Source organism: Cherax quadricarinatus, chromosome 51 (genome assembly GCF_038502225.1).
Source record: "Cherax quadricarinatus isolate ZL_2023a chromosome 51, ASM3850222v1, whole genome shotgun sequence".
Classification (NCBI taxonomy): domain Eukaryota; kingdom Metazoa; phylum Arthropoda; class Malacostraca; order Decapoda; family Parastacidae; genus Cherax; species Cherax quadricarinatus.
Genome location: NC_091342.1, coordinates 1,855,791 through 1,869,582, shown reverse-complemented (window position 1 = coordinate 1,869,582; position 13,792 = coordinate 1,855,791). Strand labels below are relative to the sequence as shown.

The 13,792-nt window shown below is 43.1% G+C and overlaps 1 protein-coding gene across 1 annotated transcript; it reads right to left on the bottom strand.

Moving 5' to 3' along the window:
* Positions 1–2,296: 2,296 nt before the first annotated feature.
* LOC128694757 (potassium channel subfamily K member 15) lies at positions 2,297–10,215 on the bottom strand. Its single transcript, XM_070095671.1, has 8 exons — positions 9,171–10,215; positions 8,434–8,565; positions 7,962–8,112; positions 7,134–7,312; positions 6,365–6,557; positions 5,538–5,653; positions 4,542–4,655; positions 2,297–3,732 (listed from the first exon to the last, which is right to left on the bottom strand). The coding sequence occupies exons 1-8, from the start codon at positions 9,330–9,332 to the stop codon at positions 3,508–3,510; spliced, it is 1,272 nt and encodes a 423-aa protein (XP_069951772.1). The 5' UTR covers positions 9,333–10,215; the 3' UTR covers positions 2,297–3,507.
* Positions 10,216–13,792: the final 3,577 nt, after the last annotated feature.

Here is a 13,792-nt window from a genome sequence, read left to right as displayed (position 1 = left end):
CGTCAATATCCCTAGAGTCTATCACCTTCATGTCTTGGAAGGAAACAAGTTTTAGATCTCTTTGTGAGATGTTTATAGACATCAATATGCAACAGTTAGGTATCTTTATTTTGAAACGTTTCGCCTACACAGTAGGCTTCTTCAGTCAAGTACAGAAAAGTTGATAGAAGCAGAAGATACTTGAAGAATCAGTCCATCACCCTTAAAGTTTTGAGGTGGTCAGTCCCTCAGTCTGGAGAAGAGCATTGTTCCGTTGTCTGAAACAATATGAAGTTGAAGTGACAGAATCGGGCCTTATATAGTCCCAGGAGGTGAGACGTAGGTTGATTTGGGAGGGCAGGTCCTTCTCAACCCCAGCCGTTCTCACTAGTAGAGGTTGTCGAAGTAGATGGTCTGTACCAAGATACCCTTGTGTTGCAGTGTCTGACAGAATGAACATTAAAATGGTATAAAATACCGACAGATTGTTAGGTAAGACACATATGCATGGACTGATTACATCGTCTTCATGTATCTTCTGCTTCTATCAACTTTTCTGTACTCGACTGAAGAAGCCTACTGTGTAGGCGAAACGTTTCAAAATAAAGATACCTAACTGTTGCAAGCTGTGAACAACAACAACAACATCATCTCTCCTCCTGGGACTATATAAGGCCCGATTCTGTCACTTCAACTTCATATTGTTTCAGACAACGGAACAATGCTCTTCTCCAGACTGAGGGACTGACCACCTCAAAACTTTAAGGGTGATGGACTGATTACATCGTCTTCAAGTATCTTCTGCTTCTATCAACTTTTCTGTACTTGACTGAAGAAGCCTACTATGTAGGCGAAACGTTTCAAAATAAAGATACCTAACTGTTGCATATGTGTCTTACCTAACAATCTGTCGGTATTTTATACCATTTTAATGTTCATTCTGTCAGACACTGCAACACAAGGGTATCTTGGTACAGACCATCTACTTCGACAACCTCTACTAGTGAGAACGGCTGGGGTTGAGAAGGACCTGCCCTCCCAAATCAACCTACGTCTCACCTCCTGGGACTATATAAGGCCCGATTCTGTCACTTCAACTTCATATTGTTTCAGACAACGGAACAATGCTCTTCTCCAGACTGAGGGACTGACCACCTCAAAACTTTAAGGGTGATGGACTGATTACATCGTCTTCAAGTATCTTCTGCTTCTATCAACTTTTCTGTACTTGACTGAAGAAGCCTACTGTGTAGGCGAAACGTTTCAAAATAAAGATACCTAACTGTTGCATATGTGTCTTACCTAACAATCTGTCGGTATTTTATACCATTTTAATGTTCATTCTGTCAGACACTGCAACACAAGGGTATCTTGGTACAGACCATCTACTTCGACAACCTCTACTAGTGAGAACGGCTGGGGTTGAGAAGGACCTGCCCTCCCAAATCAACCTACGTCTCACCTCCTGGGACTATATAAGGCCCGATTCTGTCACTTCAACTTCATATTGTTTCAGACAACGGAACAATGCTCTTCTCCAGACTGAGGGACTGACCACCTCAAAACTTTAAGGGTGATGGACTGATTACATCGTCTTCAAGTATCTTCTGCTTCTATCAACTTTTCTGTACTTGACGAAGAATTACACTCACTTTGACTCCCCGAAACCTTCTCCAGGTATGTTCCAGGTATATGCGTTCTACAAACTACAACTTATATCTTTCTTACCACTACCCCGTCCTTTAATATATATCCTTTTTCATCTCTGCATAATACCCAGACTTCAAATTAATCTCAGACACGACATCTCCAGGCCAGTAGGTTCCTTCTTCGCCCAACACTGAAACACAATGCCTCACCCAACTACACAATAGCACTGTCGTTACCATACTCTGGCAAAAATCTCTTCTTTGAATTTGTTACAAAGAAAATAAAAAGGATTAAAGAGTTTTAGGATATGTGTGGATCAAGTGTTTTATTGAAGCATATATATATATATTTGGGCAGCACATAGATAAAGGAGAGCAGGTGTTGGTTGTGTTCATGGATTTCTAAAAGGAATATGATTGGGAGGATAGTCAGACAAGACTACAAGCTATCATAAAAATTACAACTGCAAGTGACTAGAATACCAGAAAAATCTAGTGGATATATACAGTTCTTAACGAATATTTACAGTGATAAAGGACATGCACACTGTGTGCGAAGTGGCCATTCACACTGTATGTGAGGTGGCCATCCACACTATGTGTGAGGTGGCCATGTACACTGTGTGTGAGGTGGCCATGCACAGTGTGTGAGGTGGCCATGACACTGTGTGTGAGGTGGCCATCCACACTGTGTGTGAAGTGGGCATCCACACTGTGTGTGAGGTGGCCATCCACATTGTCTGAGATCTGGCCAACTACACATTCTTAATATTTAAGAAACATAAGTAAAACTTTCGGCCTTGATAATGGTCCGGAACGGAGCGAAACGTCGTCTGAAGTGTCTCCTCCAGAGTGTGGGTTATTTGTGAAATGTTGCAGCCATGGTATTATGGGACTCCTTAGGTAACTGTTCCAACCACAGAATTATCACATTAATTCTCTCGTGTTTGTACACAACTAAGCATTATGAAGCCTTAGTTGAACACCATTTATCGTTATATTATGAAAAAGATGACTCGCGTCTTGAAGATACATATACATGTTTCAGATTCCATTGGTCAGTGTTTGTATTTGTTAGATTCAAAGTGTGAGTTGATAAAGCTCTATTTGGAGGGGAAGCATAACTTGATAAAGCTCTACAAAGAGAAAACATGACTTGATAAATCTCTACAGAGAAAAAACATTATTTCTCTTGCAAAGTTCTACAAACAAGGAAACATGACTTAAATTACCACCAATTTTGAATCATCGTGAGCTTTAAAGCATCACCAGACAAAAGTCAAACGATATTATAAGGTTCTGTAGATGCCGCAGATGGTGTTTGATCTCATTTCATTTCAACGAAATGCCTTGTAACATCAAGGAATCCATCACACGGAACACCAGAAAGGTGATAATATCAAGACAGATACTCTTCACATACAGAATTCAATCCTAAGTAGCTTTCCCATATTACCTACTTTGTTTATGTCTAGTTGTTGTGACTGTGAACCTCTAACCATCTCATAGAACTCCTTGAGTTCCTTGATGATCATAAATAACTTCTCTCGAGTACATTTGTAGCTGAGAGCTGCTGACAGTGAATATACTGTCTATGTCTGGACAGTATATATGTACTGTTCGAGGGATCTAATCTGACCAGAGCGATTGCATAATTCTAAGGGTTCAATGTTACCTTATGGATGGAATTATAACCGAGTACATTTGTGGACTGCAATAGAAAAAACAGCCTGCAATCCCCGTAGATGATACAGCAGTTTGTACTACCATGAAGATGCAATCTACAGCAACGATTAGGACACTTTCACCATCCTAGTACGTTGCAGCGTTGAGCAGTAGGAGTACTTCTCTCCCGAATCATCGTCCTCAAAGACCTCTCTCAGACGGAGCTTTCGTAGATGACCACTCTGATGACCTTCCTCTTGGCTGCTGAGGGCTGGAGAAGTTCCGTGTCCTCCAAGGAACCCAGGAAGGCGGAGTCGTCTTTCTCCTCGTTAAGATGAGCCTTCAGGAGTTCGACGATCTTGGTGTCGTTTCCCATCTTAGGATCCAACTTCGACAGCGCCTGAAGTCTGTTGCTTAGCTGGATAGCGCTACGTAGTTCCTAAAAGCAAATCAAATTTGTAGTAGATGAAAACGAAGAAGAAGAAGAAGAAGAAGAAGAAGAAGAAGAAGAAGAAGAAGAAGAAGAAGAAGAAGAAGAAGAAGAAGAAAATATTTCCTGAATCTTAAGCCAGGATAGTTATTAACCCAGAGAATTCCAAGAAAGTCAAGCCGCATGACTTATATCATTCGGATTATATAGGTCCTCTTCCCTAGGATGTGATCCACGATACCGACTAACATCTGGGTACCTAATTACTGCTGTGTAAAAAGGGGTAGTAAGTTTAAGGAGACTTGTCCATGCGTCTTGCCTAGTTAGTCTGGGCAATAAATATGCGTTCTGTCCAGATTCTCCTCCACCACGATGCTGTGAACACTAACTCCAAGGCCGAGGGACTGATTACCTCATCTTTTGTATATAGTTCTACTGTCTTCCTATTATGTCCTAGAATCTGTATTGATAAAGCCACTGGTTGGCGAAACGTCTACAATAAAGATATCCAGATGTTGCACATGTGTCTTAACTTTCACCACATGCGTTCTTTAAGTTTATATAGCGTGAGCTTCATTTTTTGTAACAAAATGGCCGTTTCCCACCAAGGAAAGGAGGCCCAAGAAAGGAACAGCACTTCCACCATCACTCACTCCATCACTGTCTTGCCAGAGGGACGCCGATACTACAGTTCAAAACTGCAAATATCCCCACACTTTTTTTTCAGAGTGCAGGCACTGTACTTCCTATTTCCAGAACTCAAGTCGGCTAACCGGTTTCCCTAGGCCACTTTCTGACATCTGCCAATCAGAGCTCACCTTCAGATCCTTCATGAGGTGGACATCAATGTTGATGTCTCCTGCTTGCTCCCCGAGGCGTTTCAAATGTTCTGCCAGCGGCCCTGACAGCTCCCCCAGACGTCCACTAAGCTCCTGCAACAATGAAAGTAACCTGGAGTTCTCGTAGAAAATAAGGGAGGTAATGGAAGTCACGAGAGTCCTACAAAGAGAGTATGTTTGGTTATTTACGCAGACTCTCAGCTGGACAGCAACGAAAAACTCCCAGATAGTTTTGAAAATAGGTTGGATAAATACATGGGTGGGCGTGGGTGGGTGTGAGTTGGACCTGACTAGCTTGCGTTACTAGGTCAGATGCCGTGCTCCTCCCTTAAGTGAATGTGACTGACTTGACTAGGTTAGGGCATTGGCTTAAGCTGGTGGGAGAAATGGACCTGCCTCGCATGGGCCAGTAGGCCTGCTGCAGTGTTCCTTCTTTCTTATGTTCTTATGATGAACCATACCACGGGCGGGTATAGAACCCGCGATCAGAGAGTCATAAAACTCCAAACCGGATTTTTATGACTCTCTGAACGCGGGTTCTATCCCCGCTCGTGGTATGATTTTAATTGCAATCGTGTCATTACGATTTCGTGAGTCACGATAATGAACATCAAGTAGGAGCTGAGAAATATACTTGGTTATTATTGATCTTGCTATGTGTTGGGGAAGGAGCAGTGATAAGGATAGGGACAGAGAGAAGCATAATCTTTCTCGATAACTTTATTTACTTTCAGACTGCGCATTGAGGGGCTTTTACGGTGAACATAAACTTCCCAACAAGACCGTTCGGCAGTTTGTATAACAACGTGTGGTTACTTACCCTCATGTGTGGCCTATTACCTTCATAAGAGGCCTCTTACTTTTATAAGAGGCCTCTTACCTGCATAAGAAGCCTCTTACCTCCATAACATGCCTCTTACTTTCATAAGAGGCCTGTTATGTTTGCAGGAGTCAAAATTGGATCTGCATTCTTACCTTCATCTGTTGCCAGCTCTCAGCGTACTGTCTTCTCACCAGTTCTATGATGGTTGATGTGAGGGCGAGTCCGATGAGAATGTACAGTGTACACACCAGCATGAATTCTGTCCTCTCTGTGGGTGAAGAGATCAATCAGCCTTGAGCATTTGCAGCGGACTTGACTGTACACACCAACACTGAGTGCAAGTACCAGCCTTGAGTGTACACATCAACTTTGAGTGTATGTAACAGCCTTGAGTGTACACCAGCATTGAATGTAAGTACCAGCGTTGATTATGCACACCATTCAGGTAACTCTGAGTGTACACACCAGCTTTTAGTATACACATCAAGCATGCATCGCTCTCTGTTTAAACACGCTTTGTGAAGATGATGTAAATAAGAGCTGGCTTTGTACAGAGTGAAGCGCAAAACAAGATCATGGAAACTGAAAGGAAAAAAGAAAACTGAAAACGATGGAGGGGAAAGGGGGGCTTAGCTTTCCCTACATTCAGAATCCACCTTACATTTCATCATGTGGTTTTTTTATTTATTTATCGTTGTTTATTCGACTGTTTTCTCTCCATTTTCATTGTGTCTCAGTCTAGGAATTCATGGCTATGTTTTAGCATTTGCCACAGGTTCATTTTTTACCGTGAGATTCTCTCTCGTGAGAACTCTGACACAATGGACTAGCTTGGCAGATTTCAGTACAGACAAATAGCTAGGAAAACAGAGAGGGAGGCAGGCAGAGACAAGCTGACAGAAACATAGACTGAGAGCCAGGCAAGCTTACAGAGAGGCAGGTTGGCAGACAGAGAGGGAGGCAGGCAGGGACCACTCACCAGGCACCAGGTCTCCCAGACCAATGGTTGTCATGGTGATGAAACAGAAGTAGAAAGCCTCGAAGAAGGTCCAGTCCTCCCACAAGATGAAGATGCTACCTCCTACGGAGATGTAGAGTAGAAGGGCTCCCACTGCCCCGAGGACCACCATACCTCGCGACCCGCCATGGGCAAACTGCAATGCTTGTAGTTTCTGGAATGAGTGAATGGTGGTTACCAGGGGTTGATAGTGGATAGTCGTAAGCCAGTGTTCCAAAAAACATTACGTATCGTTAAAATTGCGATGTCTAACTTTAAGAGAGGTTAAGAATATTTTGCAGTAACTTAGATAATTATCTCAGAGTTCCGAGAACTCTGAAAAAAAACATTCATCTTTTAACTTTGACCATTGAATAATATGGTCAGAGAAGAACACACAATTGGCTACTCAGCCAACTAGCTCATTTGCTCTTGCATTGTAAGGAGTCATACAGTGCCTGTTGAATCGGAGTCAGTCAAGTTCAGAGGCGAGGGTAAATTCAGTGCCTTAGATCAACATCCTCTCACCGGCATCAAATCGCCTCTCTTATGAGTATTTATTATTATAATAGTTATCTTTCACTTTTGTTCTTATCCCTCTCCATTAATTAGTTACATTTACCTACTGTTACAATATATTACATTAGAAAAAAGCATTAACCACTACCGCCCTTCATGAATACATACACGGGAGTACACTGAGCTTCAAACATGTAGATCATATCGCTATACCAATAGCATTAAGTCTTGCCTTAACCGGAGCGCAGTTCCTGGTGAGAGTTCCCAAGTGCTTGGACATCGTAGAGACCAAGTTGGCGAAGATGGTTCCTAAGTCAGCGATGACGGTGAGGGTGACGGGAATACCCACGAAGCCGAAGAGGATGCAGAAGACACGACCCCAGGTGGTTACAGGGGCCATGTTGCCATACCCTGCAGCAAGAATGTGAAAAAAATATGGTCACAATGGCCATACTGACATGCCCTTCAGGAAGAACATAAACAAAAGGTGACAATGGCCATATTGCCATACTCTGCAGGACGTAAATGTTTGTTATCTTGTTACCTAGCAATATTCTCTCTCAGGAACACGGAAAACAGTGATATAAGAGCTGGAGCAGGAACAGTCTGCACTGGGACTACATTTGCTGGCTTCCATACCTCAGGTAGTCGCCCTGTTTCGATAGGTGTGTTGAAGATTGTTGTTAGTGGTACACATAGCGCCTCTGCTCCCTCTCTCAGGACCCATGGAGAGATGTTATCCGGCCCCATTGCCTTTGAGGTATCTAGCTCACTTAGTAGCATCTTCACTTCTTCCTCGGTTGTATGTATTGTGTCCAACACTTGATGTTGTGTGAGGGGGGGGTTGTGTGTGTGTGTGTGTGTGTGTGTGTGTGTGTGGGAGGAGGCATACTCCACACGCAGCTTCACGAGTAGGTACGAGTCAGCCTCACATGACCCTAGGCACCAGAAATGATGGTCATTAGCATCTTCCAGACTGCTGGAAGCGGCGACTCGACCCCCACTAACCCCCACCAGGACTAGACCATAATTTGGTGCGAACAGGTGAGTATGCACTCACCTATAGTGGTAATGACAGTGGAGGCGAAGAAGACACTTTCAATGTAGTTCCAGTGGTAGTGGGGGAGGTGGGGGTCTAGTGGGGAGACTCCCGCCCCCACCGCATCCTCTACCGCACTCTCGTACTGCCGCAGCTCCGCCGACACCCGCAGCTAGGGTGACATACAGTCACATGCGGTCGCAAGGGTAAGAGAGAATGATTTCATTATTATTATTATTATTACTGAATAATAAAAAGCTGAAAACCGTGGCTAAGACAATTTTATATTATTATTCTTAAATTCCAGAGAAAGCGCTAAGCTCTTAATTTCATCCTTGGTATTGTGATTTGTGGGTTAGTTTGTGACTTGTTCCAGACACGGTATTGGCGACATGAATGCTAATTTGTAAACTGTTTCAGTCACTGTGAAAGGAACTGAGGATTAGTTGCGAATTCTTTCTTCCACGTTATTCTGAAATATATTTTGACTCACCTGGTACTCCGAGACTGTGTGTACACTTATATTAGTTAGGGACTGCATGAAGATAGCTCTCTGTTCCAGAAGGGTGGCTCCTGCCTCCTCTTGAGCCTGTACCTCAGCTGGGTGCTCCAGGATCTGGAAAATCTGCAACGGAGATGAAATTAAGACTGTAGCACTAGGAAGAGACCTGGAATGAGGATATTATGGCATGAGCATCTGGAGGAGGTCTGGAAGGAAGGAAATGATGATGGGGTGGGTGTTGATAGGGTGAGCGTTGATGGGGTGAGCGTTAGTGGGTTGAGTGTTGATGAGAGGGATGTAAGCTGATCACAGGGGCCCAGGACGTGCAGTAAACACACATTGGCCCCGTGCCTGGCATCGTTGTCTGATGCTCCTCTCTCTCTCTCTGTTTCTCTTTTACTTTCTCTTCCTCAATTATCACCTCGTCTCTAATCTATCATCTCCTCTTATCTGCTACACAGATAACCTGAAGCAGGAACAGTAGAGAGAATTATTCTCTGAGGAACAGTAAGGTGCAAAAGGAAGTAAAGAATTCATAGGTGTTAGACGGTGGGAACACCTGCAATGCGCTACTTTTAAGAGGAATATTGAAATAGCTGTAGATAATATCTATGCAACTTCCTAGTAGCGGGTATTTCTTTAGTGTTATTATCTATATTGTCTATTTTTTCAAGGATTTAATGATTTACATTATTAAAGAGGTCGTGGTAAATACCTGGGTGGCTCACCTTGGCCCCGGCAGCCGTGTAGACGACGAAGAAGACAAACAGTGCCATCTTAGGGGTGGTATTTTTAATGCTTGTCACCAGTGCCGCCCATCGCCGCCCACCTGCCGCCGCTGCTACCGCCATGCCTCCCCCACCCACCTCTGCCGCGTTGCTCCTACACATTGTTCTGTGGAGGAGTGGAGGATCAGTTCCATGATCTGATTGCTACACAGATGACGTAAACCTATCGTGGGTTAATGATTCCTAGATACAAACACATATAACCCGTACATAGGAGAGTGTAGCTTACGACGACTTTTCGGTCCGACTTGAACCATTTACAAGAGCACACAAGCAGAAAAGAGTGAGGTAGCCAGTAAATATAAATGCGGATTATTTGTGTATTGTTCCAGTCACAGTATTGTGCCTTTTTATTCCTAAATAACACAGGTTTTAAGTATCTAAAACAGCGGTTGTGTCCCTCTAAGACAGAGGATAGTGAACATGACTTATAACAGCATAAACAGAAGTGTATTAACCTGTTTCCTGATCTCTACAACAAACTCACAGCATAAAAAGCAATGGTTGCTTCTTTAACACAGAGTGTAATTACAAGGGGGACCGGGTGGCTGCATTTTATGACAGTCTTGCGTGTGTGTGCAACCCGGTGCAGCTAACAAACTCTGTGTGGGTACACACCAGTGAAAAGAATTTCTTGATATGATTATCAGATTGTTTTAATGGGCTAGGACCAAGAAGTGGGTTGTTAAACGTGAGGTTTTGGCGATGGGTTGTGAGGTTATGGCGATGGGTTGTGTGGCATGCAAAGAGTACGTAACCTTTATTCGGCGCATGTACACACCCTCATTTACAGGCTATCTCCCCCAATCAGCGAACCAGGTGACTGAGGGTTGACGATGGGGCCCCGTCGTTCAACCAGTACCCAGGTTCCAGCCAATGAGAAGATGGTTTTGGCAATCGCAGAGGTTATGTGGGTACCACTCTCCTGTCTGCCATTGTCATTCCCATTCTAGAGCTGGTTGAAGCACGGTCTGCTCTCTAGTGGCTTCTATTCTGCCTTGTTTACCGTGGAGTGCACTAATACCTATCTCTGTACATAGTGTATATAGTGTACATACTTCTGGATAATATTAGTCAAAAGTTTTTCTGCTGTGTTTATTTTGCTCCCTTTACACCCAGGATAGCTGTATAGCCCTTGTGGCTTAGCGCTTCTTTTTGATTATAATAATAATAATAATAATAATAATAATAATAATAATAATAATACACCCAGGATAACAGGGCATTTAAAATCCTGGGTTGTAATAGGTTGTGAGGTGGGTTTTCGTGGTTATGGGTTGCCACCCATTGGTCCAGGTGTCAACGTAATGTTCTCGCGACTGTGAGAACATCCTGATTTATGTCCAGGCTTAACATTAAGGGATAAAAGTTATGTCTCGTTTAATCTTTTTGCTCATAAGAAGGTCAACTGTATGACTGAAAGATACAGAAGCCATCTGCTGTATGCTGTAGTGTATGACTACAAAATACTGCATCCATCTCTGCTGTAATGGATACTCACATCTCTGTAAACATGTACCCCTGACACACACACACACACACACACACACACACACACACACACACACACACACACACACACACACACACACACACACACATACACACACACGCATACTACTACTACTGTTACTACTACTGTTACTACTACTACTGCTGTTACTACTACTGCTGTTACTACTACTGCTGTTCTACTACTACTACTGTTACTACTACTGCTGTTACTACTACTACCACTACTGTTACTACTACTGTTACTACCTCTACTACTACTAACACCTCACTCCAATGCCAATGTTTTTCCTCCGTGTCCTTGAATTGTTTGTAACGGCTTGACAAAGCTCCTGGAGAGCGAAACGTTGCCCCAATAGAAATGTAGCTTTAGTTGCACATGTGTCCTTTATCTTAACACACACACACACAAACACACACCTTTCTTATGCCTGGACTTATGCGACCCGTATTTCCTCCAGTCACATTACGCTGGTCAACGAACTCTGAAATGAACCCTGGGTGGTGCGTTGAGGGTGCGTGATGAGCAAGAGTTACTGAGCTCACGGGGTTGGTGAACACGGTGTCACGAACACCTGGTATTGCTTCGACCACTGCCTTCATCAACACAGCTGTTATACTCACAAGATTATATGTCCAGTACCGGAACAGGAGGGGAATACCAGGGGGTAGAGAAGACATGTAGATGTGAGGGAAGGAGAGAGAGAGGGGGAAAAGGGAAGGAATGAGAGAGGGGGAGAGGTAGAGGAATAAGAATGAGAGACAGAACGTGTGAGGGAATGATTCAAAGAGAGAAGCAGTGAAGGAGAAAGTGACAGAATAGAAGATAGAGAAGGGAGAAAGAACAGGGAGGGAAGGGAAAAAAATGGAGAGAGGGAGAGGTTGTGCAAGCAGGGATAGATAATGAGGGAGAGTACCTGGCAGAACACCATAACAAGCAGAACACACCTTTGTAATCAACAAATTAACTTCATCTTCTGTCTACCATCAGGATCTTTGTGAACACGTCTTTGTTCCCTCGTGAAAACAGTGTTCCCCCATGAACACGCCTTGTACCCGTGTGAACATGCGGTGTTCATTCGTGAACAACTACTATTTATTAGCCACTAGCCTCTGGCATAGTGTTCACTGTGCTCACAAATACATTTTTTTATAGACGAATCTCACAGCAACTAGACTGAGTCACACTCTAGCTCAAGTTCCTTTACAGACGTCATCAACGACGCAGCAATGGGTCAAGTTGGAAAAATTTAGTTTTAGAAAGGATATAGGAAAGCAGTGGTTTAGTAACAGAGTTGTGGATAAGTGGAACAAACTCCTGAGCAACGCCATTGAAGCTAAAACGTTGCGTAGTTATTGAAAATAAGCTAAACAAATACATGAATGGGTGTGAGTTGGACCTGACCAGCTTGGGCCAGTAGGCCTGCTGCAGTGTTCCTTCTTTCTTATAATAATAATAATAATAATAATAATAATAATAATAATAATAATAATAATAATAATCGTACACAGAAAGCCCCTTGTTATGCAGAGCATTTCGGGCAAATTAGATCAATTTTGTCCCCAGGATGCGACCCACACCAGTCGACTAACACCCAGGTACCTACTTTACTGACAGGTGATCAGGAACAGCAGGTGTCTTAAGGAAACACCCGTACCGGGAATCGAACCAATGTGTGAGCTCAGTGTGCTAGCAATCGACCCAATCACCGTTCTTAAATCGTGTCAACACAGTTGCAAAGAGTCATGGTATGGCGCTCTCTTGACTTACTGAGAATCGCGTTGCCACGATTCTGCAACTCATTGGAATCACTCAAAACGTTCTTCATGACTTTAAAATCAATGTTATTATACTAAATATAGGGAAATAACCATAAGAAAATTGTGCGTGAGTGGTCAAAACTGATTTTTTATGAGAAGAGAGAAGGTAACATACACCACACACTATATTTACTCTGATAGAAATATCTATCTGCTTGTCTATGTACAGACGTATATTGCTGTTTATATACGTAAAGTAATCAATGTCGGAAGTAGAATATACCGACAAGTGTGTGAATTAGACATAGTATGAAATCTGTGGTATTTACCGAGTAGATGTTTCTCCCCTGTTGGGTGAAACATCTCAGTAAACGTCATACATTTCATATTACGTCTTAGTGACAACGACGTGAGAATCGCTGAATGTATAAACACCGAGAGACGCAGATCTCTGTGTATACCCATTTCGGAATTTTTATTGAGGAAACGTTTCGCCAGGCAGTGGCTGTCTTCAACCTCTATTTTAGGGATTAAAGCATTTTTTTGTTACTTTGCCGGTGACTTAGAGTCGCAATGGCCCAGGCAGTCGATAGCATTAAAACCTGTGTACAAATGTGTTATGCCAATATTATAGAAATGACACAGGTGCAGAGGAAGGTTTTATTGTCACAGCACCTCTGTAGAGGTATATCCTGTTACTCGGCTTGATAAAGCCTCACACAGAGCAACACATTGCCGCCACACAGGCTGCTTTTCCACCTCTGTTACTCTTTCAGCTTCCAGACCTTACAGAGTCGCTAAAAAGTATATTGGCAAAATCATAAGAGCTCCATAAATAAAAGGAAAATACTGTAATAGTTTCCCGAAGTGGTGGTAAGTGAAGCAACCCGTAAATTTCTGTGAATTACATGACAAACTGAACGCTAATGATCGACACCAGTACCATAACTCTGCTGCTGAAACTACGATCACTGATGTTGGTACACCAGTAGCATAACTCTGCTGCTGTAACTACGATCACTGATGTTGGTACACCAGTAGCATAACTCTGCTGCTGTAACTACGATCACTGATGATGGTATACCAGTAACATACTCTGCTGCTGTAACTACGATCACTGATGATGGTACACCAGTAGCATAACTCTGCTGCTGTAACTACGATCACTGATGATGGTACACCAGTAGCATAACTGCTGCTGTAACTACGATCACTGATGTTGGTACACCAGTAGCATAACTCTGCTGCTGTAACTACGATCACTGATGTTGGTACACCAGTAGCATAAC

Coding starts and splice junctions, on each gene's coding strand:
- LOC128694757 (XM_070095671.1), bottom strand. CDS start 9,332: ATGTGTAGGAGCAACGCGGCAGAGGTGGGTGGGGGAGGCATGGCGGTA. Junction 7,313..7,961: donor CACTGTCATTACCACTATAG/GTGAGTGCATAC, acceptor TTCTTGCTGCAG/GGTATGGCAACATGGCCCCT. Junction 3,733..4,541: donor ACCTCATGAAGGATCTGAAG/GTGAGCTCTGAT, acceptor ATTTGCTTTTAG/GAACTACGTAGCGCTATCCA.